The sequence below is a fragment of the Acanthochromis polyacanthus genome, chromosome 21 (assembly GCF_021347895.1).
Source record: "Acanthochromis polyacanthus isolate Apoly-LR-REF ecotype Palm Island chromosome 21, KAUST_Apoly_ChrSc, whole genome shotgun sequence".
Lineage (NCBI taxonomy): Eukaryota > Metazoa > Chordata > Actinopteri > Pomacentridae > Acanthochromis > Acanthochromis polyacanthus.
Window position 1 is genome coordinate 6,060,061 of NC_067133.1, and position 26,269 is coordinate 6,086,329.

General features: G+C 39.8%; 1 protein-coding gene across 2 annotated transcripts in view; it reads left to right on the forward strand.

The window, feature by feature from the left end:
- rbfox1 (RNA binding fox-1 homolog 1) overlaps nucleotides 1-26,269 on the forward strand; it is a 275,224-nt gene that overhangs the window by 81,473 nt on the left and 167,482 nt on the right. For both annotated transcript variants that reach the window (XM_051941397.1, XM_051941396.1), the window contains one exon: nucleotides 8,452-8,486. In XM_051941397.1, the coding sequence (XP_051797357.1) occupies nucleotides 8,460-8,486 (27 nt within the window). In that variant the 5' untranslated portion in view covers nucleotides 8,452-8,459. The remainder of the gene's footprint in view (nucleotides 1-8,451; nucleotides 8,487-26,269) is intronic.

Genomic DNA, 26,269 nt, shown 5'->3' on the forward strand with positions numbered 1-26,269 from the left:
ATTATGTTGTGAAATCAGCATTAGCTTAATAATAATAGTAGGTTAAAGCAAAAAACGTGTCTATTGCCACTTTAAAACACAATACAAAATAGTGAGTAGAAGTTAACCTCTGAATTGCAAAAAATAACTCTTTGTCAGCACAGATGGCTTGCCTTCTCTGTCTCTCTTTGTCTGTCTGTCTGTCTCTCTTTCATTATTTCTCGGCCCTTGCCTGTTCTGCTTTTATGAGACTGAACGATCAATAAAGGATTGCGCAGGGAGGCAGAGTGCCTCACATCCCCATTTGGGAAGATAATTTGCGTCAGAAAATGGCAGCCACTGCACAATAGTATATTGATGTATTAAAGGAAAGAAACGGACGGTATGCGTTAGAGGGGAACAAGACAGAAATAGAGAGAGAGAGAAAGAGTGATAAAAACAGAATTAGAGATAGCTTGAAGTAGAAAATGCAGTGTGAGGCATATGGTTTAAAAAGAAATTCTGTGTTTCTGAATACTGTTCAGTACTTACTGTATAGAAGTAGTGGAAGTCAAATTTTTTGTGGAATTACCTTGCAAATCAGCCACATCTTCTTCCAGGAAGTCAATTATCCTACTGGCTGTGTACAGTTGATTCTCTCCCCCCCCCCCCCCCCCCCCCCCAACAATTACACTTACCTAAATGTCTACAGTAGGATTTCAGTGCTGCAAAAGCCTTTTATTTTTGCTGTCGGACTCAATCCTATTCAGAGTGGTGTATACAAATGTTTCACAAATTTCTGGAAAGATATTGTGCCATTGCTTAGAGGCAATGTTTTCAGCTGATTTTTGCTGGAGGGGTTGTGTTGTGCTACCTTTCTCTTTAAAATACCTTAAAAAAAAAAAAAAGTACTATTGGATTCTAATTAGGAGACATACACCGATCAGCCACGACATTTTGACCACTGACAGGTGAAGTGAATAACATCGATCAACTTGTTATAATGCAGTGTTCTTGCTGGGAAACCTTGAGTCCAGACTTTCATGTGGATGTTGGACATGTACCAAAAGCTCAAAAGGTTTTGAACAATGCTGGCACTCGTGTTCCCTAAAACGATGTCTCAAACATACAAACATAAAAGAAAAGATGACTTCATGACAGTATAAAAACATGACCTCAGCATCCAACAGTCAAACTATTTGTCAACTTACTTCTCTGATACAAATGCTGCCTCTATTGATCGATCAATAGCTCTGTGAAAAGATTCCAAGTGGCCATTGGTGTATGTGTGTGATGGGTGGTGGGACATAGATTACTGTGGGTGAGCAGTTCTTTCCATTAGTCTTATGACCTCACCATAATTACTGGAAGCTCCATTTATTGCGACTGCTCTCTTGCTGGGTCTCTGATTCACTTAACTCATTCAGCAATTCATAGCCAAATATAACCACTCACTGCTTCACTTCATCACTCATTTATTTCCGCCGAGGAGTTGCCTTTATTTTACATTTTATTGCTCTTTAAACACAAAACAGCCTTTCAGAAGGCAGTTTAAAGATATTAAATAGGAATTGACTGGGTAACAATGAAGCATCTGCTTCTGCTAGGGGACAAAAGCTCATTATGGGGCTGGTTTCCACTGGATTATACCGCTCTGACCGTGGGATGGGATGTTGGGAGTGCAAGTCTGTTCAAGGCTAATGGTTTGGTAGGTTTTCTGGGAGCTGTTTTACAGATTCAGACTTTACCAGCTCTTGTCAGAGACAGCGAGTGTGTTTCTCAGTCTACTTTTGGCCCCAGTAGTCATCCCTCATATTGATGAGCTGTCTCCTTTGAAATAGCATCCCGCCCGAGGCAAATGTAACTGGCAAATGTGAAGTCATCACAAATGCTGAAGAAGCATAGAAGAAATCTGGAATAATAATAAAAAAGCAACAGCAATATTCACAGTGTTGTGGAATGTTAGGCAGAGTTTCAGTATTGCTTTTATTAGTAGTTCCTCCATCTGTTTTACAACTTTCTCCAGATGTCATTGGGCGAGTTGCTGGATTGACAAGTGGAACTGCACACATTAAGCCCATAATTCTTTGTAGATTACTTAGGTATAACATTTTTACAACTTAACTTTGGATCATCACAGCAAAATACAAAACAATTGCTGTTGTGCTAACTTTTTAAAGTTGTACAGTCACTTCAGTTTAATGTTATTTATATATCGACAAGTTACAAAATCTGTCAGTTTAGGGCATTTTAGATAGTAAAGTCAATGCAAGGTCAAGATAGAAACACAACAATTTATAATTAAGCATCACTTGGTGACGACAAGGTGGAAAACTTCCCTTTAAAAAGTGGTGTGTAACTGTCTGCCCCAACCAGATGTAGTGAGAGGAGGGGGGAAAGATTATATGAGCAGAAAGTAATGCACAGTGTATAACAGAGGTGAGTGCGCCCCTCTGCAGTATCATCTACATGTCAAATTATTCAAAACAGTTTCACCTCTAAATTGCGTTACTTGGAAGTTAAACAGGGAGGTATGTGGTCTTATGTATGGGGTGATATTTTAGAGGTCAGCCACTGTGACTCTGATTAGTGGTGCTGTGGTTTATTCTATACATCCTGCTATACTATACCAACTGTATTGTTACTGCTTTTTAGTTGGACATCGATCTTTCTATATCATTTTGCATCTCTATGAAATCTCACTGTGATCTGTCGATTCGGCCACGCTGAATACGCCAGTCTTGTTCCCGAGTCTCTTTCCGAGATTCAGAAAAAAAAAAAATTCAAGGTAATGCCCACTTCCTGACGTCATACAGACTCGTGGGCGGGCTCATTGGAAAGGCCGTGTGGACAAATGGAGGGCAGGTCCAGGTTTCATGATTCTACCGTGTTTACAAAAGAAGTTATTTAAGCCCCTTTCACAACTGGGATATTACTGGCTTCATCAGTCCGTTAAAGTAACGGCATCGTAGTCGTTAGCCCCTCTCAGACATGGGTCACTTTTGCGTTAATGTTCGGGAAAAAGTGCTGGAAGGCACCATGGTATTTGTCATTCATGCAAGGCTAGTCAATAAACCAAGTGATGTGTAATATAACTTTACTAGATTAAAACATAGTCTAGTATAAAATTAATATCTCCACATTCATTATCAGTTTTCACATATAAATTCTGAGTTATAGAGGAGAAAGTAGAGCTACATTCTCAAAATAGTGATCACAATAACATCAGATATATACATACATGCACAAATGAATGTAATCCCATATTTCTGTGCATCACACATACTGTAGACATACAGCGAAACCTTTGAATATGAGCTTCTGTGCAGAGTGAGGCACAGAGCAATGATAAGGATATTGCACATTTCTGTAACAGTGCCCTGCAATGCATTAGGGAAATAAAAGCAGAAGCATCTGACAGCTTTTATCATCGAGAGGGAGGATAAAGAGCCTCGTGTTCACGTTCGAAATACCTCAATATTTCTTTGTTTCAAGATGTGTTAGCAGGCCATGATAAAAGAACTCTGCTGAAATGATGGAGTCTGATCTTTTTTTTAAAAGTAACAGCATTTGTCCAGACATCTTCAAATGGCCTACTGTCTGCTTCCATTCAATGACAAAGCAAAAAAGTTGAGCCATGTTCTTTGAATACAACAGTAAAAGTGTAGAGTTTGCGTCGGTGAGGCCAGAACCTGTAATAGACCCATTCTCGTGAAGCTGCTGCTGCTCGGTCATTGTCTTGCTGGAACACTGAACCCAACCCTACCTTCTTTCCTTCAAACATGTTTTTGGTTGCTATGGCCAAATAGCTCAATTTCTATTTAATCTGACCACAGAACTTTCCTCCAGAAGGTCTTTTCTTTGTCCATGTGTCTATGCCAGTAGGAATCTTCAGTCGAACCTGAAGGTGCCACTTCTAGATGAAAGTTACACAGCATTAGTTACAAGATATGCTGCATATCGTACCTTTTTAAAGAAAAAAAATTAATTATAGTTGTATTAAAAGTTGTAATAGAGACGGTCTGGAACGGCTTTGTGTCTAACAAACCTAGTGCATCTAGTATGTTAGCCTTTTAAAGCCTGTTTTACATTGACTTGCTTCTTATAGAGGCTATGGATGATCTTCCCATTAGGTCTATTTTTCTAAATTACTCGGCCCACATTGTCCTCTCTCTCTTTTCATGATTGGTAGCCCCAAAAGCATCATAAGTATGAGAAACCACTGCTGAGTATTGCATTAGACACACTTTGTGGGCACACATACACACACACATATGGACGCGTGCACACTTTGACGAGCACCAGAGGGGCGGGACTTATCGACTGAGCCACGGACTCATCAGAAGATTGTTCAGTCAGGCCACTCGCATTAATGGTGAAGTAAATTGAAAAATGCAATCAATGATTGGAGTGAATGCTCGGCGGTAATGATATCAGCGTGAGATAATCCAATAATTGCCAAGCTGATGTATTCTCTACTGGTATTTGGCTGCTTCGCCTGTCACTATAAAGCATGCTCCACTTTTCTTTCCTCTGGCCAAGAGTGGAAGAAAAGAAGCTCGCAGTTGCTGCAGTCACGAACAAAGTTAACATACACATTTAAAGACTATGCTTATCATGGCAGTCTTGAGTTTTCAAAGGAGCCCTATAACTGAATATTATCTGATGGAGTTACAGTCTTTGCATTCATGCTTTTTGGTTCTTCTATATATTTATAGAAGGTCTTCTGGAAATATGACAAGATCTGCTGGGTCAAAAATATATGCAAAACAATGCTTACATTTTAGGATAATGTCCTTCGGCCATTTTTTGGTCCACAAGCTTCTTTCAACCACAAGGTACTTGCAAGCTTCTGGTGGTATCTTTGAATCTGAATGCTCAGTGGGTGGTTGGTATTCCATACATAAAATTAACTTGCTAATTGGGGTAAGAGCATCTTTGTTTTGGGTGTGTTTTGTAGTAGCTGTTGTTTCAGTCGGCCAAAGCTGAATTTTACTTGAATCTTTTTAGTTTTTGATTGTTTCTTTTTCGTGTGTGCATTATTTTAATAGTCTGGTAATATTTTCAGTTGTTTTTGTTCACAGTTTGTTTATGGTTATATTATAGAGTTATGAAGCTAAAAATATTTTAAAACATGTCCTTTCTAAAACACCTGGTAACACAGACAAGCGCTGTGGAAAAGGTCAACGCTTGTGGTTTAACTTGCAAGAACCAGATTAGCCATAACATGAATGCAAGTGGACACAGCTGCTAGCTATGGTATTTTTCAATTGTTGGCTTATTTGACGGCAGTGTTTTGGGTCGTTCACTGTCGCCAAGTCTGTTGATCCCACAGCAGTTTCTTACTGTGTTGTTTCTGCAAGCAAGCAAACTTTGTCAGCTTTTGCTGCACGTACAGCTGTTACACTGAATTAATATATACCTTCTTTCTATTATTCACCGGACCCATGCTGTGCCTCTCTCATGCTGCAGGAGAACATGTGAGCGAGTGCCGGCTTTGCACAGCAACGCAGAGGGAGAGTTGGGGCGTGTTCTCGCAGCGAGTGTGAGCGAAAATAGATGCAAACACTGGCACAGCTTGACAGAGCAACATGTTTACGTAACACATAGGATTATGTTGATATAAATGGTGTTGCCTAATCCTATATTTCTTTTAAATGGTAATATAGCATGCACCTCAAACGAAGCTATGCCTTTCTAACCTCTAAACCAAACAGCAGTAGGTCCTGCTTTGCCTCATTTTGACAAGCTGCAATGCAAATTCCTAAGTATGCACTCAGATGTGAGCGGGTACGGCTGTATGCTAGAGGTTCCCAGCATAATTAATTTGACTTTCTTGGTGTGACATTGCCTCAAAAGTTATCGCATTTGAGGTTGTAATGATGTCATCTTTTTGCACCATCTTCCCTTGCAGTGTATCGACACCACATGACTGAATACTTACCTCCAGCAGTTGTTATCTTCATGAACCAACTCCTAATATTCCTAAAATTATAGTGGATGAAAACACAATAAATTGGATTGCCATCTTGGCCTTTTGGTTTTCTAAAAATTTGTTAAGATCTGAGATGCAACACAGTTAATGTCTAATCATAATTTCCCCTTGATCAATGCAACTACATGGCAAAGTATGTCAAAAGCAGGAATCTGTGTGTTTTCTCGAAATTTGACGATAACACTGATGGTACACAGAGGGCCAAAACCAATGGTCTCTTGCTGTTATCTCAGTGGACCAATAATCCACTCATTTTTTTTTTGTTTGCTTTTTTTGTTTAGTTTTTTGCCAGCAAGAATTGCAAACCTGACATATTCTGCAACTTTTGGGCCATGTAATGAACACTGCGGCCTCTAGGGGCTGCTAGCAGGTTTTTGGTCGGTATTGCTTGTCCTCATATCTCCGCTAAGCCCCTCCTCCTCCGCCTCCTGCCTCCCTCTCCATCTTTCAGCCACTCTCACAGCCTGTTAGGAGCTGACTACAGTGGCTGAGCTACCGTCTCCCACAGGGGGCTGGAAGCATTCTTGCTTATTCAGCATCTTCTCACTCATTCTTGCTTTCCACCCCCTATTCTGTTTTCATTCCTGCCTTCCGGCTTTTATTCCCAACGGGGTTTGGAGTGGTGTGGAAGACAAATTCACTCTTGCTTCCTTGTTACATTTCTGAATAAGAGAATGTTGGCAAAACCTGAGATTTGCTTTAACACAAGAAAATAATTCTATATACGATAATCAACCCTTTGAATTGATCAATTGATTTGTCTTTTTGAATAATCTGTAGTTTTCCTTCAACTTTTGCACTGCTAAGTCATGGCTTTGCTAAATCTTTGAAATGCCTTTCTTTATATTGAATTCATGAGCTTATGCTCCACTTTTCATACAGTAAATTCCCTCTGATGTTTTGTTAAAGTAGTAGAAATACAAATATTAAAACTACTCATTGTCCCTACACTGCCTTAATGTAATGCAAAAACATGTCTGAGTGGAAAAATATCGGCATTCAATCAGAACAATTTTCTTCGCTGTCCTTTTCCCTCCCATTATCTTTCCTTTCATAATCCTCACATGGCTGTCTTTTCTCTCCTAAATCAATGCCGACACGATGGAAATCACAGCAAGCCCATAACAGGCAAAATGGGAGGGATGCGAGGAAGGCAACAGAGAGCAAGCGCAAAAGCAGTAATAAAAAAGGGCTACAGAGATGAAGGAGGTCAGTGGATATGCAGGGTTTATGTACATCTGTCATTCTGAAGCGAAGAGCGCAGGGTAAAGACCATAGAACGAGAGCTGGTATGAGCAGCTTCGCATTTATTGTAGAGCTGTGTGGCTGTAAGTCTGGTTTGGGCAAGGCTTAAGAAAACAAATCCAATCCTTGCTAGGCCGGTGTCAGTGAAATAGATTTAGCTGAGAACAAGGTGAGCAATGTTCATCTGTCTGTCTTTTAGCTGCTAATAGAGTCTCACCTCAGAGCCTCCTGGGTGCACCAGCTCCTAAAATCTCCAGCCAGAGGGGTGCATAGTGTGGATTCCTATGGTTAATTACTGCCATGATGATATGGCAGCGTTTGCTCCTGAAAGTGTTTAAAAATATATAGCACGGCTAATTATTGTATAGGAAAAATGAGCCATAGCTGACCGGTCTAATGTGTGTAGAGGTGTGTGTAATGATTCTCTAGCAGCCTGTTATCATGTGCATGTTTTTATGAACGTAAACACAGTGGACAGTGCATAATGGGGCTTTGCTCTAGCAGCAGGGATATGATGAACTAAAGGGGAAACATTTTCTAAAGTATTAAGCAACTCTCCATTTATTGAGAAATGCAGATAGATTTTTTTTTTTGCTATTTTTGATGCAGATTTAAACAGATGCGTACTTAAAACTTTAAGTTCATTTGAAATTTAAGCAATATCGTGCTACTTGTGTGCAACGGCTTCAGGTTTCAGATACATTTCCCACCAAGAACTCACTTGCTGCTGCCACATTTGAATAAACCTCCCACCTGTTTGCACCTAACCTCCATCTGTGGACTGTGTGCTCTGTGCTGGCCACCGAACTCCACACAGATGCACAAAGTTAATTTCAAATTCTGGGAAATATGGTTGGAGCACTGCCTCTGCTGACTGGTTGCCACATAAATAGGCTCCAATGCTCGCCACTTTATTGATCCCATGGTTGTGGTTGCTAAGATATGTTTGGACTATTACTCTATGAATAAAGGCAGCAGTGAACAGCCGACTTATAAAGATATCTTCGGATAAAAGAATACAAATAATATGTTGCATAAAATCTGATCACACACAGACTTGTCAAATCAACTATTTTTATGTATGAATTGATTAGCAGCAATTAAGATGCTGTTAATTGTTCCATCATAACAATAAAGTGCAAGTGAGTTCAGGCTTGTGTTTGTGTTGTTTTGTCTGTTTGGAATAGAAGAGAAAGACTTCAGGATTGTGGTCACAGTCAACAGCTAATTGTTTCTTCTTTTGTATATTTCAGGCCAACTAATGAGCTGTGAGAAAGAGCAGCTGAGGGTAAGTCCTGCCTCTTTGTATTTGTAGAAAGCACTCTGTTTCGTCCACGCAGTCTTCCACACATCTGCACACATGCCCGACAGTCATAGACAGAAATACCTTCATATACCTGATTGAGATGTATTTGCATGTTCTGTGTGAATGTGTGACCATGCAATGTCCAGTGTGGTGCCATGTACAGCCATGTGAGAACACGTATAGTGATATACTTTGTATTAAGACTATTTTTGTTAGTCTTAAGGCTATGCTGGCAAAATATTTCTCATATTTTCATATTTATACACTTCTTTATTACAGTATGCGACAAAGGTGAGTACATGATGGACAGCAGGGGATTCACTCTTAAGTAAAATTCAAATAAGTTCAAAAATACGGGCACTGTAGAGGTTGTAAAAATACAAATAGGAAAAATGTCTATAGTATGTAGGGCAGACGTTTCCCCCCACCTGTGGGCAACTTGCTTGCAGCACAGTATCTAATCATTTGTTTTCTGTGCTTCGGTGTACACTGGGCAGATTTTTTTTTTTTTGTCTCAGAACGTTCACATTACAAACTCGGTAGTCCTCTTTGTAGCTTTTGTTTGCTTTCATGCATGCCACAGACTCGCTGTCTGTCACTGAATATTTTGATGATGAGCGTGTTTTGGTCTCATTACTGATTTGACAGGAGTCTTGAGAATTGTAAGTGAACTGGGAGTCTCATTATAAATCTTGTAGATTGAGTAGAGCAAGCTCAAATGCACACTTAATAAACAATCTCGCCCCTTTGCGGTCTTTGTGCCTCATGGAACTTGAAGACTAATTCTAGCACTAGTGATTTTATTGCTAGGTTAAGCAAAAGTGTTTTTTAACTATTTTTTCTATTCATAAATGTCAGTTAGCACAGTAGCATAACTCTGTCATAACTCTTATTAAATTAAGAATACACTTCTTGTCATAAAATTAAACTTGATCCTTAGTGTTATTATTTATGCTATGGCATCTTATGAAATCCTCTCTACACACCTGATTTAATTTCTATTTTACTGTCCACTACCATAAAGCAATAAATAGATATTTTAATCAGGATAAATGGGAATTTAGAAGCAAATAGATTGCGCTCTTGCAATCTATTCAATCTTGCACTCATCTGGACTGGAGTTGAATCTTTTTTCTGTTTTTTTCATTTTAGTATTCTCTTTTTCTTTTTACTGTCATGGACTTATAATTTCCATTACCTACGTGATCTATGTAACAGATTCAAAATGTAATATGTAGTTTTGCAAAATATGGGCAGGAATGTTTAAATAGCACTGATTTGCAACCCGAAACAGTGACATTTCAGCGTCAAATCCAGTCCGACATTACGTTTTTGGAATGGAAATCTGCACATTGTCTAGGTTGAAAATGAGCCTCACATGAAGCCTGTGATATACATCATTGCACTTACAGGATATTTTGATGCAGACTTTACTTCTCGCCAAGAGGTCGGCTACTGCCAAGGCCTTCCCATTTGTTAATTAAAAATATTAATTAGATAAACAGTATACTGTCAAATATACGTCTCGGTGAAATACATGCTCCGAAGTCTAAACCTTTGGAGCCGAGCAAGGAAAGCATGCTTGTGATGAAAAGTATATTTGCTTGGTGAGACAAATAGAAATAGAAAAACACTGAAATTAATATATGCAGAGGGCCTACTGGGCACACAGGCTCTGTGAAAGGATAAGCCTTTTATTTCACCCGGAGGACAAAAATCTGCAGTTGCCATAAAAAGTATATGGACTCTTGGAAATTAGCTGTATTTCTGCATTAATTTATCATGAAATGATTTGAGCTTCATCCAAGTGACAAGTAAAAGCAAATATATTGTGGTAATAACACAAGCAATTTGAAGCTTCTTGGCTTTGCAAAACGCACATTTAATGGTCGGAAAATAAATGAACTCTTGGATTTAATAACCTCCTTTGGCTATAACAACCTGAAAAACAAGTGTTTCTTGTATCTGTGGATCACACCTTTGCTTCAGGTGTGTGCTGAGACAGATTTTAGGATGTCTATTCATTGGATGTTTGGATCAATGTCTAGCAGCATTGTCTAACTTCTCCTGAGCCTCAGCTGACTGACCGTCTTGATAGTATCCTGGAAGATACTTTGGTGAACTTAGGAATACAATTCCCTTCAATAATGGTGAGCTCTTCAGGTCCAGAGGCAGCAAAGCCACTGCCTGAGCCACTGCTTACACAAAACACTCAGTGAGCTACATGTGACTTGATGTATGAAGCCAAAAACTGCTGAACTGAGAGTTTTTGTCCGCTAAAATGACACCGTCTTCAGCTCTGATGCGTGCTTGTAAAGCCAGTAGTTTACAAAGTCATTTGAAATGCTGAAATAACAGCATGCAAACGGCTGATGGGGGCATTTTTACATCCATTTATTGGAAACTGTGGCGATACAATAAGACTTGTGCATCCAGTTCTTTATAGACTGAGATATTGTCAGATTAACACAACGTGACTGCACATACACTCACTGGCTTCATTAGGTACACCTGTTCAGTTGCTTGTTAACACAAATAGCTAATCAGCCAATCACATGGCTACAAATCGATGCATTTAGGCCTGTAGACGTGGTCAAGACAACTTGCTGAAGTTCAAACTGAGCATCAGAATGGGGAAGAAATGTGATTTTAGTGACTCTGAATGTGGCATGGTTGTTGGTGTCAGACTGGTTGGTTTGAGTATTTCAGAAACTGCTGATCTACTGGGATTTTCACACACAACCATGTCTAGGGTTTACAGAGAATGGTTCGAAAAAGAGAAAATATCCAGTGAGTAGCAGTTGTGTGGACCATGATGCCTTGTTGACGTGAGAGGTCAGAGGAGAATGGCCAGATTGTTTCAAGATGATACAACCAGAGAACACCATCTCTAACCGCACAACACGTCCAACCTTGAAGGAGGTGGGCTACAGCAGCAGAAGACCACACCAGGTATAATCTAACCACTTACTGTAGACACACTGGCCACGTTTACATGCAGTTTTTAATTCGGAATTCCTAATTCGGAATTAACTCATTCGGGATTAAAGTTTTGTGCTTTGCATTTACATGGAAATATTAATGTCCATATTAAGGTTTACATGGACCGCACATTTATTCCCCTTCCTGCATTCGGCTTTAACGTTTGGGTGTTGGAAAGGATTCTGATTGTACAGGGAGTGGATGGGACGTATCCCTGTTTACCGGAAGAAAACAAACTCCATTTGCCGTGGCATTTCTTTTCCCCAACAACATGGAGGAACAACTAATAAGCCCGCTTTTCGCTTTACTTTTTATTGTCATTTTGAAACAGCAACTCGACAATGGAGTACAACTTCTGTTGCAGAACGTGTACGTCGCTACATCATCGCTACATGAAGAGCCAAGCATGTGCCGAATGACAGGAATTAACTAAAGCGGAATTAACTGTATACATGAATAGAACGTATACAGAAATTGGCTTTTTCGGACTTAACATCAGAATAAACCAGGTAGTTTATTTGTAATTAAATTTATTCGGAATTAACATTTTAATTCGGAATTAAGTGTTTACAAAGATATTTTAAGGCGGAATTAACTTTAATTCCGAATTAAAGAGGAATTAAAGGTCTCATGTAAATGTGGCCACTGTCAGCACACACAGTCACATGATCACATGTGGTCGGAGCACAAAATGTTCTTGAAAATGAGCACAAATCCGAAATTGTGTGATACCAAGTATCACACATACCAAGTTTCGTTCTTCACTATGCGCTTCTCACAAACTTTTTCTGAGGTCGACTTTCATGCTGTCATCTAGCAGCTGCAGCATTACTCTTTTATCATAGTAAATATGGGACTGTTTCCATTCATCACTTTAAAATTTACATTAATTGTGTCTCTCTGCGAGATTTATGAAACTACTAACAGCCCTTTACTCTTCGGGTTGGGCGTACAAATTTGTGTGTCTGTGTGTGTTTGTGTGTGTGTGTGTGTGTGTGTGTGTGTGTGTGTGTGTGTGCTGCTTTCTCCACTTTCTCACCCTCTTCTCTCCCCCTCTTTCTTTGTGTAGTAGTATACCCAAGCGTCTCACTGCATAGAGTAGATTTAGTCATTAGCCTCTGCCTCTCACGCTTTTTCACACAAACATGCTGAAACACTTAGCGCATACTGAAACACACGCTCAGAGAGAAGTGGTGGCTAAGCAGGATTTTAGACAAAAGACACAGAGAGAAAGGAAGAAAATTCAAAGGGAAAATAAAAAAAGAGGGGATCAAAGGCATTTCCAAATCCAAGAAGAGTTGGCACACACTGACTGTGATGGTGAGCTGGTGATGGAGGGATACGCAGTCGGCAGGTTGCACTGCTTGTGTTCAAAGTAAGGGAAGAGTGTCTTTCACTGCTGCAGGGGAAAGCACTCAGCTGCCCAGCCGTGGCGATGCATGTGTGGTGAAGCTATATCTGCATCAGTGCTGTTTGTATTTGCTTTGTATAATTGCTCTTTTGTAAATGTGCTGCAGACTGTGTCAATTATTACCGATCATCAAAACTAGATAGCAAACAAATTACTGTTTCAGTCACAGGAGCATTAGTTATCTCTGGGCGTGTCAGCATGGTAGAAGCAGCAGAGCCCAAGTTGTACCCAGTATTCCATAACAATGAGCATGTACTCCGGTATGTCCATTTTTAAACATATTTAAAGTGTGATGAATTCCATCCTCTTTTTCGTCATCCTGTTATGACCTAAAGTGCCTTTAAGCACACACACTAATGCACACACATCTTGCATCAGGTCTTAAGTGGATTAATTAGAGCTTAATGTTTTACAAGAATTCGTTGTGCCATCAGCATTAGACGGTCAGAAAACAACTATGTTGTCAATAAGCAGCAAGAAAAGATTTCTTCCTGCAGTCAATAGGAAATGTAATCTCGTCATTTCAGTCAAAATACACACCAATGAGGTATGACATTAGGACCACCTGCCTAATATTCTGTTGATCCCCCTGGTGTGGTCAGAAATGGATCTGAACCAATGGGCCTGGACAAGAGGACCTCTCAGGGCGTCCTATGGGGTCTGACACCAGGACGTTGGCAGTGGATCCTTTGGGTTCTCTGGGTTGTGGAGTGGGGCTTCTGTGAATCAAACTTGTTCCCCTGTATCCTGTTGATGCTTGATCAGAATGGGGTCTTGGAAGTTTGGAGGCCACATCAACATCTTGAGTGACTATCATGTTCTCTCAAGATGTTTCTGATTATTTGATGTTTTTGTGATGTGGTGGGGTGCACTTTCCTGCAGGGTTAGGCCAATAGTGTTTGGAATTGCCATTTGCATGAATGAGTGTTTGTTCTGGGACAATGTTTATTTGGATGTCTAAGTCTCATCAACAAGAATGCCAAAATCCAAGGTTTTCCAGCAGAACACCACACAGTACCAATATGATCAATGCTATTCACTTCACCTGTGGCTGATTGGTGTATTTGATGTTGCATATCAATTGTCTGGAGTTGCTCAGGGCAGCTGTGGATATAAAGGCAGAGCAGTTTGTCCAGTAATTGGTGTTTTGGACATGTAGCTGCTCCTGTCCACATGTGGAAGTGTCTTTTGGCAAGACAGTGAACCCGTTTCTCCCATCAGCATGTAAGGCTAATGTGTCCGTGAAACAGGAGTCTCTGCATTTCCAAATAAATGTCACGTGATCACTTTACAGTAATCCCATCGCATCTAAATTGAAGTTGGTATTTGCTCGCTTTTAAAATTAAAAAACTTGCTTTGATTTACTATAATAGAAATACAGGCCCCACAGAAGGAACTCAGTGCAGCAGAAAAATCAATACACTTTTGATTCACATTGTATATTCTTTCAGTACTTCATATGTCCACCTTTATTTTTGATGTAGTCAGACCTCTTCGGTATGGAGGATACAAGTCTTTCACAAATTTTTGTGGAGCTTTTCTGCAATTCTTCAAAGACTATTTTCTTCAGCAGCTCTTTGCTGGAGGGGATGCGTTGATCTACTTTTCTCTTTAAAATATCTCAAAGGTGGTCTATTGGATTCAAGTCGGGCGACGCTCTTGTCAAGGTCATAGTTTTCACTTTGTTGTTCTGTTGCAACTCTTGTGTGGTTTTGGCAGCATCCTTTGGATCATTATCACACTGGTGTATTCCTCTTCTGCTAAGCCTCTGCAGACTGGAAGTCATGTTGTCAGCCAGTCTTTTGGAATATCCACAGACAGTCATGGTGGCATCTATAAATAACACCTTTTGCAGCCCTGCAGGATTACACTTTCACCTCTGTACTTCCCTGTTGGAACCATGCATTCACTGTGGTGGTCTTCAAACATGCCAGACCCCATCTGAGCAGAAGAAATTTATTTTGGGGCCTATTTGACCAAAGATTGTCATGTTTGTTAGTACAGTTTTATCTTACCGTTTTGTGCCAAAGAGCAAGATAGTTATTTTCTTGGACATGATCCGTAGAGGGTGACGCCATGCAACATCCATCACACTGTTTGAGCTGTTACAGAAGCTCTGATTTCTCAGCCTTAAGTCTGGAGCTCTTTTTCCATCTATTTTTCAGAGCTACATGAAGTAGCACACTGTCCATGATGCTATTTTAGCACAATGTCAGCTGTGGCTCTGATTAGTGGTGAGCACTGTGGCTTGTTCTATACTTCCTGATTACTTTTGCAACTGTATTTTGACAGAGTTTGAGCTTCTTGTATCCTTGTCTGACTTTGTGAAATCTTGGCATTAGTAATTTTGCAGTTCCTCTGACACATCTTTTCCATTTGCCACCGTGATGCAGACATGCAGATGGACACGGCCCATAGATCCTGAGAAACATCTGGTGCGATTGGGCTAACTGGAAATTACACATATATTTACATTGGTTTCAATAAAAACAGTTTTATTAACTTATGTGGTCATGATTACAGGTGGGTTCACTTTTGTTGCCTTGAGTGTCTAATTTACACCTGTATTTTCAATATAGTCTAAGGTGTTTTTGTTGATTGCTCACAACAAGAAATACTCCACTGTTCAACTTGTACATAATGCTTAGCATTCACTGCTAACATTGCTAATGATCTCCATTGTACACCCTTGTTGTGCAATAAATTAATTTTGTGTTTATAGCCACTGCGGTTATTCCTGAAGGGGTAATGCTGCATTATGGATAATAGCAGCCCAGGGGTTGTCATTAACAGTCATTCAAGATAAGAATTAAGGACTAACACATACAATAAACGCAGATTATACACAGAATTGTGTGTTTTATGTTAAATTATATAAATAATTGATTGCAATGTCAACAATAAGTGTGAAGACATGCGGAAATCACTTAATGGCAAGGAAGAAAACATTTTTGCAGGCTACCATGATAACATTTTTTATGTACTTGGGCATGCGGGACTCTGCAACAAACAGCTTCATTATGCATTCACTACATTCAGCAGTCATCCCATTTAATGTAAAATGCTGTTCAGCACATCTTGCATTATGTGAAAAAGTAATTGCCCCTTTAACTATCAGTCTTCCAAATGACCATATTCATTTGCCACCTGACCATCACGAAATAGAATCTATCTGGCATTGTGAAGTAGGCTAAAGAGTCTCAAAAGCAGTACACGCAAAACAAAGTCATTGACATTTATTAGATGGGCAATGGTTACAAAGTCATTGCTGAGGCTTGGGAAATCCAGCAAACTACAGCGAGAGCCACTATCTACAAATGGAGAAAACGTGGAACCTCTCTAGGAGTGGCCGGCCTACAAACATTTCTCCAAGAGCACATCGATATCTAATCCAGGAGGTCAAAAGGTTTGGAGTGGCCAAACCAAAGTCCGGACTTGAACCTAATTGAGCCCTTAAGAGGGCTGTTCGTGCTCGAAAACCATGGCAAGTGGCAAAATTATAACTATTCTGCCGAGAAGAGTGGGCTGCTTCCTTCTGTTGAGCGCAAACAGTCTTCACCCACAAATTGCTGCTTACACTATTCTTTTTTTTTTTTTTTTTTCTGCGGCGGTTATTATGATTCTGTCCGGAAAATTTGTTGCAGCACATTTTCACACTGTTGCCTCAATGTCAGAAGGTGCTGTGTTGAATCTGACTAGCTCTAAATACTTTTTTTCCCTTCACTATCATACTGCAGTCTACCCATCATTAAATCACTACATGATAATTATATTTTAGGAAATAATAATGAAGTTCTCTGCCTCAGATGTCTTATAATTTCTGCGTGCTTACTGACTCCAGGGCTTTGGCAATAGGAACATGTTAATTGAGAAATATTAGGCCACCTTTAATGAAAGAAGGCTTGCTACTTTTTTAGTCGGTTCTATCCTCTATGCGCCAGTACACTTCATTTGAAGAGTTCATATTTAATTGAGATTACAAACCTACCATAAAGTAGACTGTCACCCCAGAGAGACTGAAACAAATTTACAAAAAGATTCACCATACTTAAAAAAAAAAAGTTGACTGGAATCTGTTTCACGAATGAGGAGCCCAACAAATTTATCACATTACCCCTGAATTTCCCAAGGGTTCTGTATAAAGTTTTCCTGAAATTGAGAATGTGCAGCATTTCTCTCCGCTTTATTAAGATTCAAATCTTGCAGCTCCGAAGAAGAGATCATTAGAATCAATATTCAATTTGAGGACTGCTGCTTGTGATGTGGGGCTGCGCTTCATAAAAATGTCAAAAAGATTTAGCTGCGACGTACACTGGAGGGACGGCTCGCGTTTGTTGATATTGATTTGAAGATATTATTTGAAAAATATCCAGAAGAGCAGTTTTAGCTGCCGCTTAACAACGTAAGAATGAAATGGAAAAGCATCAGAATAAAATAAATTGCACAAAAGGGCTGAGTATAATAAATCGACTGACGAAATGTAATGAAGGATTCTGCTTTAATAAGAGCTTGCAATTTTTACCGCATGAGCACAAACCAATGAAATGTAATGGCTGTTGGTAAGCCATGGGTCAAAGTAGTGTTTCCACGACTTCTACCAACCAGAACTCGTCTAAACGTGTTAAATAGTTAATTTGCCAGAGGTGTTTCTGTTTGGCACAAATACAAGTTGGTCTCATTTTATGAAACCTTACTGCTGCTTTGTCTGCATTCACCTTTTATGTTGCTTGTAGATTTGTCACATTACACCAACTAAAAGACGGCTGGATTAGGTTCAGGGTAAGATCATTACCTGAGTGAAAATAGGGGCAACATTTACCTATTTATCACTCGGCTATTTTTAGTTGTCCCCTGAAAAATATGACTGTACCAGCTCCACAACTGTAAGACCAAAATAAAAATGTCATGGAGAAGAGACACAATCCTCAAGTACAATAAGATAAGGCTGGACTCACCAGAATATCATAGCAGAGGATGCCATCAGGCAGCAGTGCATGGGAAAGCAGGTGTAAATGAATTAACGCCTGCAAAGCAACAATGTGCTGAGGCAAATAATACTTTGCAATGAGAGAAATTTAACAAAGAAAGAAAGCAGTAGAATGAGAAAATAGTTTGTAAGATGTGGTCAGCATGGTCTGTTTGTTCATCCGCAAGAATGGAAAATTAGATTTACCTGCTAATTCGCCACAGTTGCTCGCATGTTATCCTCGCCATCCTGATAAATGTCGTGTTTGTTATTAATTTGCGCTGATGAGTCTGCGAGCAGTTCGTATCCGTTTATCCGTCACATTGCAAATAACGTGGACCAAACTTCGGTTCGCATCAAGATCGCAGACCAGATTCCTCCTCTACCTGGCTGAAACGGGGTGTCACGGCCAGTCAGTCGCAAACAAAAACAGACATGTACAAGCACAGGAATTTATTGCAAAGACTTCCAAAAACAACACCAGGATACAAAAGGTTTAAAGCTATGGGGAAAGTTCACGATTATCTATATCATAATCTCTCTCAGCAGGTGAATATTGTCTGGGTACCCAAACACGCGTCGGTTGATAAAATCTCAGAGCACATCATTTACCAGATTTTGGAAAACTGCTAGGGCATTAGTAAAGCTGAAGGGCATCGCCAGGTATTCAGAGTGTGCACCAGATAATATGCATTGCCGAGGTCCAGCTTATTGAAGATGGTGACCCCATGAAGAATAAAAGCAGAGCTGATAAAACACAGGGAATACTTGTTCTTGATGGTTATATTTTTTAATTCGGGAAGTCTATACATGGTCTTGTTGACCCATTTTCACTTTGTTTCCCACAAAAAAGATGCCAGCCCATCAAATTTTAATGTTTTTAACATCAGCAGTTGGTGCTTAATGTGCTGAGTGGGTGATACCTCTATGACTCCAATAAAGCTGGGTTTGTATGAGTTTATATAGGCATTGCATTCACCAGTAAATAAGAACATAAAGTGTGCTTTGACTTTTGAAATTCTGTTGCTGTTTTTGATGCTTTTGCTTGATGAACATCCATCTATTTTCCATGCACTGCTTTGTCCTCTGTTGGGTCTTTAGAGAGCTCGAGTCTATCCCAGTTGACTTAGGGTGAAGGCAGGGTACGCCCTGAGCAGGTCGCCAATCCATCACAGGGCTAACAGAAAGACAGACAACCAAGCACACTCACATTCACACCTACGGACAATTTAGAATTACCGCTTCACCTAAAAGTGTCTTTGGACTGTGGGAAGAAGCTGGAGAACCTGGTAAAAATACCGAGCCATGCTGCCTTCATGAAGCGATGCATGTTTAGGTCGCTTGTACTTCAGGCCAGCATCTTATAGCTGTGATTTTGTGTGAGCATTACAACATATGGCTCACAGTTTGGCTGTGTGTGCCTGGGCTCAGAGTCCTACCAGTGCAGAACACAAATTATGTTTCCTGTGTTGTAGTCAATTATGCTGGGCTTCCTGACTGCTGGCTTAACAAGCGCTCCATATATTCCAGCAGAACAGCAGAAATATGATGTGGGAGCAAGCCTGGCTGACAGGTATTAATGGCAGGCACTGCAGCAAAGCGAACAGAGCCCTGTGCTGATACTGTAGGTAAAAAAAAAAATGCAGTCTGGATACAATGAGTGTTTGATTTTGGGGTTTTGCCAGAGTGGCCCACTTACTGACCTGCAACTTTCACAATAAGCTTACAGTGAGTATGTGCATCTATCTTTAGTGTGTGGATGCACTGTCTTTTTTTTTTTAAGCCTAAATTTACCATTCATCATTTATCATCCAGAAACTACAAAAACACAAGCAATTATTAGATTTTCAGCTTTGTACTAACCATCTGTGATGCATGCTTCCCTCTGGAAAATAAAACAAATTTAAGCTTAAAGTCATGATATTTTAACAAAATCGTTTTATCCCACATGCCTCATTTGAAAAAAAAATGTAAAAAGCTAAAAATTCTGCGCTCCCAAACTGAACTGAGAAGGCACGAGTGGTTCACCAGCAACTAACAGTTACATGACAAAAATTCTGAGTTTCAATTAAAACACAGGAAATGTTTCCACAGAGCAGACAGGAGAAAAGTATGGAAGCAAAGTAGGGACACTGAAGTTGTTTGCAAGCTGCTGATATGTTGATGTGGAAGGTAATATGAAAAATTTCTCGACTGTAGCAGTGATAAATATGCAAATGTAAGTAGTAAAATATCTACTGCATGTAGAGGCTTCTGTTTTTTGGCAGTGGTGGTAACAGCTGTGTAAAAATGTACATATTTCACTGCTGCTTAAGGTTTTCTTCAAATTTTTTGAAATGAAGTAGTCACAAAAAATTTTCCTCCTGTTTTTTTTTGTTTCTTAGTGTGACTGTTACACTGCACAACATACACATTTTGGTTCTCTCTACTTCTAGCCGAAAATCCATTGTTTCCATTGCCTTTCAGAGAATAATGAGCTCACAATGAGAGAAAATACAGAGAAGCAAAAAAGATTACAATGGGTTTAGGCCATTCGAAACAAAAACTCTGAAAACCCTTTCTGATGGAACATTATGTCTTATTTCTTTGTTCTCTGTGAGCATTTATTGCACAATTTTCAACAACTGAGTCCAATGCTGTGGATGCCTTCAAAGTCAGTGTGTTCACTACCTTGAGCTGTGGCCAGAGAAGGGTCCTAAAATCGAATTAATGTGAAGCACCCTCGTGACTGTTTTTTGCAAAAACACAAAACAAGGGATGTCCAATAATATCGGTCCACCGATATTATGGGCCCGATATTGGCATAAAAATATCATATCGGTCAATTTCGTTATTTTTATTTTTTTGCCTATAATAAAAAATGATAAAATAATGCCTGGATTTCACAGGCATAGAGAGAGAGTGGGAGGGAGAGTGTGAACTGTCGTGTGAGACAATAAAAAAAGTGGCAGAAACATGGCATTTTTTCCATAACTTTAGTTGAAGTAGTTTTCTTATTTTGCACAGACAATGGTTACATTTGGAAAGCCTTGTTGCATTTGAGAATGCATCCAATGGGGCATCACAGTAAAGTTAGGCATGATGTATTAATTCCACGACAGGAGATATGTGATGTTACTTAAAATTTGTTAAATAGCCCACATATATCGGTATCGGTTGATATCAGAATCGGAAATTGAGAGCTGGACAATATCTGTTATTGGCAAAACAGCCAATATCGGACATCCCTACACAAAACCTATTCCACGATTTGCAGGAATCTGCCACAACCATATGTTCTCTTTCACTGGCTGATCCAATTGTTTGTCCAACTAGCGCCAGTTTGCCTCCTACCTTTTTGCCTGTGAGCTGTCTTGATTATTGACCAAATGGGTGATTTGTTTCACACAAGTAACCATCACTATTTACCAAATTGTATTTCCCTGCTCGCTGGGCTCCAGCGGGGCTCATTCAGCCACATCAGGCCTGTTATCGGCCCTATCATCAAGGTTGAAGCGTTTCCACGCTGCGCTTCAGTCAATGGAGCCTGTGAAAAGACAGGCTTCTCTGCCTAACAGCTTGCACCAGGCAATCTGTACTATCACACACACACACACACACACACACACACACACACACACACACACACACACACACACACACACACACACACACACACACACACACACACACACACACACACCAAGGCAATCTGTGCTATCTATTAGCTGAGAGCTGAGGGTAGTCTATTCCCCATGCCCTGAACAGTACTCTCCTTCTCAGACATCTTCTCAGAATCAATCAATAGCAGCAAGCTCACCACAGAGAGAGGGCTGTCCGAATGTGAGTGTGTGTGTGTGTTCATGTCTGTGTTCGCGGGAGGACAAAAAACAGAGGCAGAGGGGATACAGGTGGAGAGATGGAGTGGAGGCTAGATTGAGATGGAGTGATGAGGAATGCTGATGCTGCTGTCTTATCACAGAGAATGTAACTGACTTCATCTCTCCGTGCCCTCCTCCTGCGCCGATACCAGCTGGTTTTCTTCTTTGTAGCGCTCGGCGAACACGTTTCAATTCAGCGCTCGCTCTGTGTTTTGTATGTACAAATAAAGCATCGCTGTCACCCAACAAAGTGGCTCCAGTTTCACGGACGGCCTTTTAGGAGTTCTCAATAGCAGAACAACAATTAAACTATTACTGTTGGCTGAATAAATACTTCTCCTTCTAATAGGTTGTGGTGGGTTTTTCCACAATAGGGTTTACATTGTTTGTCTCCAAACAAAAGTGTGCGACATCCTGATGGCGAGGATTTCAGGCACACATGAAAGTTTAGTTTTTAGTTTGTTTTTTAAAGAAAAACTAGGCAACCACACAAGAAGAAAAAGGCAGGAATTGAGAAAGTGATGATTGTGAACTACTCAGAAAGCAATATTATGGTTGATCTGTAAATACAACATTAATCTAAATCATTTGGTAACTATAGTAGTATTTGGATTATCAATATGCGACTGCAGGATTTTCACCCTGTTGAACTAAATTATAAAGACAGTGATCCCACAGTAACTCCCCAAACTTGTTTCTATACAGGATACTAATTTTCACCTTGTCGTTGCCTCTTTGTCATTATTCAGAGACTGATTTGCCATTTACTTTTAAACCCTACTAATCGTATTTATTTCCTTACAAGCTCTTTGTGCTGCTGGAGAGCATATGTAAGAAGCTTTTCCAGACTTACCTGCTGCTGTTCCATGCTTGCTGTATAGGTGTGATAATGGATGTATAAAAAGGGAATGGTAAACTGTTAAGGGCTTACATTTTTGTGCCTAGCCACTTTTTAATTTAACGATGTGGTGTGTATAATGGTAGAAAGCCGTAGTGGCAAAGTTGGCAATAATGACACTGAAATAGTGTTGTTAGAAATAACAAGCTACAGTGCATGGTCCCGTCAGCTTAATGATTATCAGATTTTTGTGTCATGAAATCAGCATGGGATGTCTATATATATATATATCCTCACAACTAAATTGAGGAATCTCTGTATCAACAACTGTTCCTCTGATCTACTTGAAATTTAGCAGGTGTATTGCTGGAGACACAAGGAAGAAGTTTGAAGTTGTTTGGAAGAGTTGTATGTTTCTTGAGAATCATAAATGATGGTCATCGGTAGTTAAAGTAGGGCTGCGGCAACATGCAATGTAACATCACTGAGGTGGCTGCGCTGCACGTGGATTCACCCGGAGAGCAAATTGCAGCTAAAATGAAACCTCATTATTGTCTAACACCATTATCATCTTAAGTGTGGAAGGATTTTAAACAGATCCAACAATGCGGTGCTCTGTAAACACTGCAAATTGGAAATGGCTGATCACACCAGTTCAACTGCATTTGAAGAGAAGAAATCTGGGATATATATTTAAATCCATATGATATGAAATGCGCAAGATTGTGGCACAATTTGTGGCTCGTTTATTTTTTTGCTTTTTATATTATTGATTTAAAGTGTAATGTAAAGCTGTCAAATAGCTGTATGTGGCTGATGCGCAAAGTGACTGGTTTATTTCTGAAATGGTTATCAGTAGCGAAGAAAGAACTGGAGATTGCTTGAGAAATCGCTGGGCCATAGAGGATGGTTTTCTTTAAAAGCTAGAGATTGTGAATATGATATAGACAGAGACCCATGGGACTATAAAGTTGGTCTAAATTGTCTATGATAAAAAGTCACTAGAAAGTTAAACTTATAACAAACAAGCTATAATAGTTAATGAAGTCATATTGCCTGAAACGTTTGAAAATTGGAGACTGCATGCAGTCCGACAAAAGCTAGTGAAAAATTATTGCGAATTAGTGAGCACTCATGAATGTCTGAGCATTTAACTTCTGGATTTTTTGCACCCATGGCTTATTTTTATATCTTCACAGATTGTCTTTAAGAAAAGTCTTGCCACTTTGGGTTTTAGCTGTTCCTATTTATACTGTACAGAAAACTGTCAGCCGGTTTACTCAGGTACGACACAAAATGGCTGAATTGCAAAGTGTGGCTGCTTATCTGTGCAAATTTAGGACCAGGGCACCAAACTCTTGTATATGTAGAGATCATTATTTTTATAAATGAGCTGCATTTTTTGAAAGGCCAAAGGTACTTGAAAATTAATTTTACATATATATGGGGTTTCTTCATAGTTGATGTGTCTCCAAAGGGAGAAATACCTGGATGTCTTTTGTGTCCTAATTAAATGCACGCCAAATATCCCTCCACTCCACGCTCTTTCCAAACGTCTGAGCCCAGCTCCTTGTCGCTAAACGTGTGCACAGATTCAAATTCAAATGCTCAAGACATATTGCGTTTTTATTGTGTAAGCCTCAAAACAACATCCTTGTACAAATCACAATGAATCATAAATTACAAGACTGCCCAACACCATGCCTTGAAAAAGTTGAGAAGGTTTCCCACACAAGAGTGGCAATCGACAAACACCCGGTTGTTCTTGCTTTGAATCCCCGTGGAAAGAGAAGATTCCCAATTATTTCTGAAGTAGCACTTTCTTGTGAGATGGTAAATGGTGGCATGAAATAAACAACAGGAAACTGAACAGTTGAAGGTGACTCAATGGCTAACTCAATACTGAGAACACCATCAGGCTTCAGGTTTCTCAGAGAACCTCCTGCTACAGGGTGTCACGGGGAGTCAAGGTTGCCTTTAAGGGAATCTGTAGGTAAGGGATTGGACTTTCGTACACAACTTGTAAATCGAGAGCTACATGTTCAACCTCATCCCCAGCTTCACCCCACCATTCACATTATTTCTGACATGGCATGTGCTTGTTGGCCCTCACTGCTTGTTATCCTCACTCGTGTGAAGAAGTGGTACTTGAATTCCTTCATTAGGGAGAGTGACTCACTGCCGTCCTTAAGTGATCAATGCAGTTTCCAGTCGCATGACTTTCAGTTGTTGAAAATGTTTCCTGCTAGGTTAATTTTTCTCCCCAAAGACTGTTCTATCACAAATGAACATAGTTTCCCTCTTACTTGTAATAGGCTTCAACTTCATTGCGTGGTTGTTCGAGGTCTCTCTTGATCTACCCTTATATGTAGTCGTGGTAACTGTCCTTTTGTTTGTGCTGCCTGGGGCAAATTAGACCTGACAAACGCAGCAGTACAACATTTGACAACATCAATTACATACTGATCCTTCATTGCTTGTTCCAAGACTAGACCTATGTGTTGTCACATTTGTTGTACACTTGAATTCAACGCGCATCTCTTTACACCAAATGGAAACTTGCAGCTGTAAATCATTCAGTGTAAATTAGAGTGGCATATTGAGTACTTCTTAAAACCTTGGAATTCACAACATGAATTTAATGATGGACCAACCATAGGGTCTTCGGGGTTGAGGAGATTCTAGAGTTGAATGCAAATCGACAAGAGACGGTCCATTTATAAAACTCCAATGCATTTTAATGAGCTTGTTTTCTGAAATGCTGTAATGAACAGTGTAATATGGATCAGTGTTACAGTGTCCCCCATTTATCAAATTCTCTGTTAAAAAAAAAAGAAAACAGTTGTGCATCAGGCCTTCAGAGAGCTGTGTGTTTGATTCATGGAAGTCTTTCCCGCAATCTTAATAAGCGGTGATGGGATGACAGATTGATCAATTGGATTCAGCTGCTCAATGCGCTACATTGGGCTCTTACTGGCATATTATTTGTACATGACATTCTCTGATTTACACACCAGAGGACATACAGACAAATTAGAGTCATGTTTCAACCAATCTCTGCTTGCTGCTGAACTTTTGCTGAGAAAAATGCTTGCTGAGGTAGGAAGATGAGCCCTTTATTTAAATGATTTCCTAATAAATGTTATATTTTAGTATATTTTAGGAAGAAGCCAAATGCTAATCCACACCTGTTTTATTTGCTGTTGATGGAACCCTGTGCTCTTTACTATTATTTCCTGAGAAAAAAAACAATTTTGGCACAATTTAATGTATTGCTTGCAAATGAAAGCTAATGAATTTTAAAATTGGATTTTATTAGATTTTTATGCCTCGTTCAGCTAAATACAGCAGGTCAGCTTGGGGCTTCTGCCTTCACATCGAGTCTGTGGTGGACATTTCCCTAATCAAACACACGCTGAGCTTTTACATTGCTTCATAGCTTTAGATTTTAGCTTTCACTTCACTGACATTTGAGTTTCACAAGCAGACTAAACGACTGCCGCCGCCAGTGTTCAATTGCCTTGCTCCACCATGCATGGCAGGTAAAAGACCACACAGTCACAAATGGATGTACACTCACGCTCTCAGCACACTACAAACATTGGTGCACACACAGCCACTCTAAAACTGCACTACAAAGCAAAGCTGGTGTGTGTGTGGCAACCATACAAATAATGAAAAGAGTGCATGTGTCAGCATTTCAGCAAA